Source organism: Volvox carteri (assembly GCF_000143455.1).
Source record: "Volvox carteri f. nagariensis unplaced genomic scaffold VOLCAscaffold_45, whole genome shotgun sequence".
Taxonomy (NCBI): Eukaryota; Viridiplantae; Chlorophyta; class Chlorophyceae; order Chlamydomonadales; family Volvocaceae; genus Volvox; species Volvox carteri.
In genome coordinates this window covers 297,835-301,578 of record NW_003307588.1, presented here as the reverse complement: position 1 = coordinate 301,578, position 3,744 = coordinate 297,835, and the positions used below count along the sequence as shown (strand labels likewise).

Here is a 3,744-nt window from a genome sequence, read left to right as displayed (position 1 = left end):
AGTGAAGATGGAAACCAGATGGAACCTGGATCCGGATCAGTGCGAATCTCGTCGCGTTTTCTGCGGCGATCTTCCCCCCGAAACACCTTTTTCAAAAGAGTCAATAGAACCCCACCTCTACCTCCAGCTCTACCTCTACCTCTACCTCCACACTTAACCATAACCCGGTCGCCGCAAACATCTCTTACACAGGGCGTGCAGCGCGATTGGGAAAAGACACCCCAAGCCACTGCCGCCACAGCGCCCATGCTCGGGACGGCAAAGCTAGCCACGGCAGGCGTGCCAAGTATACATACATGCACACATACATACATACGTACAGATACCGTACTGACTACGAAGCTGCTACCAGCGCGGCAGGGGTCTGTGTTGTGACAACCGTGATGGTGTCACCCACGGACAATACGCCGGGAGTGCGCGACACAACGTTCCAGCCAAAGAAAACCGCGTGTGTCCAGGCCTTGTGCTGCGTGCTCCAACCAAGTACCTTGCCCGACCTGGCGGCGCGGCAGCGGCAGCAGCGGCGGCAGCAGCGGCGCGGTGGCGGCAGCAGCGGCGCGGCAGCAGCACACCGGCGGGTAAGGGAAACAGGTCCCGGCTGTAGGTTGGGTGTATTGGCTGGCTGATGTGAAAGGACGGGGCAAGGGAAGCAACTCATGACGTCATGAGCCATGAACGATCTAACCTGCGAGTCATACGAGGTCGCTGATCACCCAAAGGTTACCCAAAGGCTTGGCCGAGATCTGTACAGTAGCAGGTACATAGCACGGCACATATGACGTCTACAAATACACGCGCCAAGGCGCTCCCCCCGCATCTTGAGGGGGCTTTTAAGCGGGGCCAGCTACCACAGGATCCATTTACCAGCCAGCCAGCCAGCCAGCCCGCGCCCCCCCGCTGGGCCCACCTGAACGTCCCCAGCGCCTCCAGCGGCTCATCACCCACCCGGGCGGTGTCCTGATTGATGGTGGTCACCTTGCACCTGGGGAGGAGACCACCACCACCATAACCACCATAACCACCACCATAACCATCACAATTAGCAAGGGAAGGACTTTATGAACGAAGTGTACGGAAGAAGTAGTCAACGACATAACGGCTTCCTCCGGCAAGCTCGTTCCTCCCGAACCCTCCAGGTCCCTCCCCCAGCTCCGTCCGCATCAAGCAGGTACTAGATAGCCCTTCACCCCCTTTTTCGTGGGGCTCTGGACGTGTCGGCATTTGAGCCTTTGCTTCTGCCACTGCGCCATATGATTCCCTAAGCACACACGTACATACATACACACATACACACAGCACGCCACCTATTATATGAGTCCATGCCCCACCTGGAGCAGGGCTTCACGGCGGTGAGCCTCAGGGTGGGTCCATCCGAGGGGAAAGGAGCGGAGGAGGACTGCACCTCCATGTCCCGCCAACCGTCCTCAGCCCAGGGATCAGCTCCCGCCACCTGCTGGGTTGGGTGACTGCGTGACTGCGTGTGTGTGCGTGACTGCGTGTGTGTGTGCGTGTGTGTGTGTGTGCGCGTGTGTGTGTGTGTGTGTGCGTGTGTGTGCGTGTGTGTGCGTGTGTGTGCGTGTGTGTGCGTGTGTGTGCGTGTGTGTGCGTGTGTGTGCGTGTGTGTGCGTGTGTGTGCGTGTGTGTGCGTGTGTGTGCGTGTGTGTGCGTGTGTGTGCGTGTGTGTGCGTGTGTGTGCGTGTGCGTTTATATGAACTGAATCGGGACAAGGAAACGCGCGAGATGGCAAGCGAGCGAGCAACATTACCGTAGCGAGTAGCGCAGAGTGATGAAGCAGTCGACATCGCAGAACTGAGACGTCTCCAAAGGATATGTTGACAAGGAAGATGGCGCCAGCGCGAGTGTGTGTATGTGTGTATGTATGCATGTGAGTTTATGGGTGAGATAAACCGAGCCGCGAGAAACGTAAACAATAGCAATTTCTTCATGTGCGTGTTGGAAAGCGAAAAGAAGGGGATATCGGATCCGACGCAGGCAGAATGGTACCAAGCCAGCCCCTCTCCCCCCCATCTCACCAAACTAACTAGAACATAGCAATCCATTACGCAAGTACATATGTACAGATGGACAGGGGGTCACGGACAGCGGATCCGAGATTACAGCAAAAAGCTGGAACAAACAACAGAACTGATTTGAAGTGACAGAAACGCCCCGTTGGTTAGTTGGTTAGATTGTTAGTTGGGTCCCTCTCGGCCCCTAACAGAGGAAAGAGTCCTCTCCTGTTTCGGTCGGTTGCAGTTGGGAGTTGAGAATCGGTTACGTCAAAATCGAGGCTTTAAAAGTTGATTCTTAACACTGGATTCAGTTAATAACGACAATCTCTTCTTCTCTCCCCCTTCCAACCGCAAGACTGGCTGCATACCGGCGAGAAAACTATGAACTCCCAAACCGGCTCTCACACCTCTATGTTGGGGCGGAAGCGGTTCATGGGCAGCGGCTCCGCGAGCTTGGCGTTCAGGGCGGCCAGGGCGGCCTGCGGAGGGGTGGGGAGGGGTCGGCGGGGTCAGCGGGGTACATACATACATACATACATACATACATACATACATACATACATACATACATACATACATACACGTTCGAAAATTCAGCCCCTTCCCCGCACACCCACACACGCACTTATCTCCAATTGAACAGCCGAGTGCTTCGGCGGTCTCCCCCGTTAGGTGCCCCGGTCAGGCTCAGGTCAGGCAGATATGTAACACACACACAGACACACACACACAAACAAACACAAACAAGCACTACCTGCGTGACCAGCAGCATGGGATAGCCATCGCTAAAGCGCGTTTCATAGCCCACGGCATATTCAGGCTCGGTCGTACGCATGTACGGCAGCGAGCTGGCGCCAACAATGCCCGCAGCTGCGGCTTCGGCCTGTAGCAGGTTTTAACAACGAGGCGGAGATTTGCGGCTCACGTGGCTCACCTCCGTACAATGTTCATATGCGCATGTGCTTGTGTGCTTAGTTAGGCGTGAGCGATGCAAGAACGACGGTAAATCAAAACCAAAGCCGCCTTGACAAGGCTGAATGCATGGTGAGGTCCTAGGGCCCGAGGAACGGAGCTATGCTGGGTCGCACACAACACTACTATCCACCTAGGGGCAGCTGCCCTTTACCACCGCGTCTGCATCTCTTGGGGGTACTTCTCCCTCCTCTCCAACTCCCCTTCATCCAACTCCCCATTAGTACTGACGGATTTTAAAGACCATACATGATTGACAACCCCCCAACCATGTTGGCCCCAATGGCCCCTTTTCGCCCTTTCCTTCGTCAGCCCACCTGCTGCTGCTGCTGAGCCCTCGGCTGCTCCGTAGCGCCGCCCGTGCTGCTGCCGCCCGTGCTGCTGCCGCCTGTGCTGCTGCCACCCGTGCTGCTGCCGCCTGTGCTACTGCCCAGGTACCTCACCAGGCGGCAGGGGACACCAAGGTAGCGGCTAAACCACGAGGCCGCGTCGGCGCCCTCATCCTCGCCCAACCCCGTCCACTCCCACACCGTGACCTTGCTGAGCAGACCCAAGGAGGCGCATACATACATACATACATACATACATGGCCGTAGCGAGGGCGCGGATGAGGGGGAGGTGGGCACCCAGAAGGGAGGGCCGTACTCGAAGGTGCGCGCGTGGTGCAGGACTAGGTTCTTCAGGGTACGAGACCGGGTTTTTCGTGTTGCGGCGTCTAGGTGAGATAGGATCTTGGGAACCAGCCGTCTTGGTAGAGCGT

The 3,744-nt window shown here is 56.9% G+C and overlaps 1 protein-coding gene across 1 annotated transcript in view; it reads right to left on the bottom strand.

Moving 5' to 3' along the window:
- Window positions 1-654: 654 nt before the first annotated feature.
- VOLCADRAFT_106511 (uncharacterized protein) overlaps window positions 655-3,744 on the bottom strand; it is a gene marked incomplete at its 3' end in the record, with an annotated part of 8,870 nt that continues 5,780 nt past the window's right edge. The window contains exons 5-10 of the mRNA XM_002954679.1: window positions 3,302-3,524; window positions 2,767-2,895; window positions 2,420-2,491; window positions 1,329-1,450; window positions 908-982; window positions 655-685 (exon numbers count right to left, since the gene is read on the bottom strand). Coding sequence (XP_002954725.1) covers window positions 655-685; window positions 908-982; window positions 1,329-1,450; window positions 2,420-2,491; window positions 2,767-2,895; window positions 3,302-3,524 — 652 coding nt within the window. The remainder of the gene's footprint in view (window positions 686-907; window positions 983-1,328; window positions 1,451-2,419; window positions 2,492-2,766; window positions 2,896-3,301; window positions 3,525-3,744) is intronic.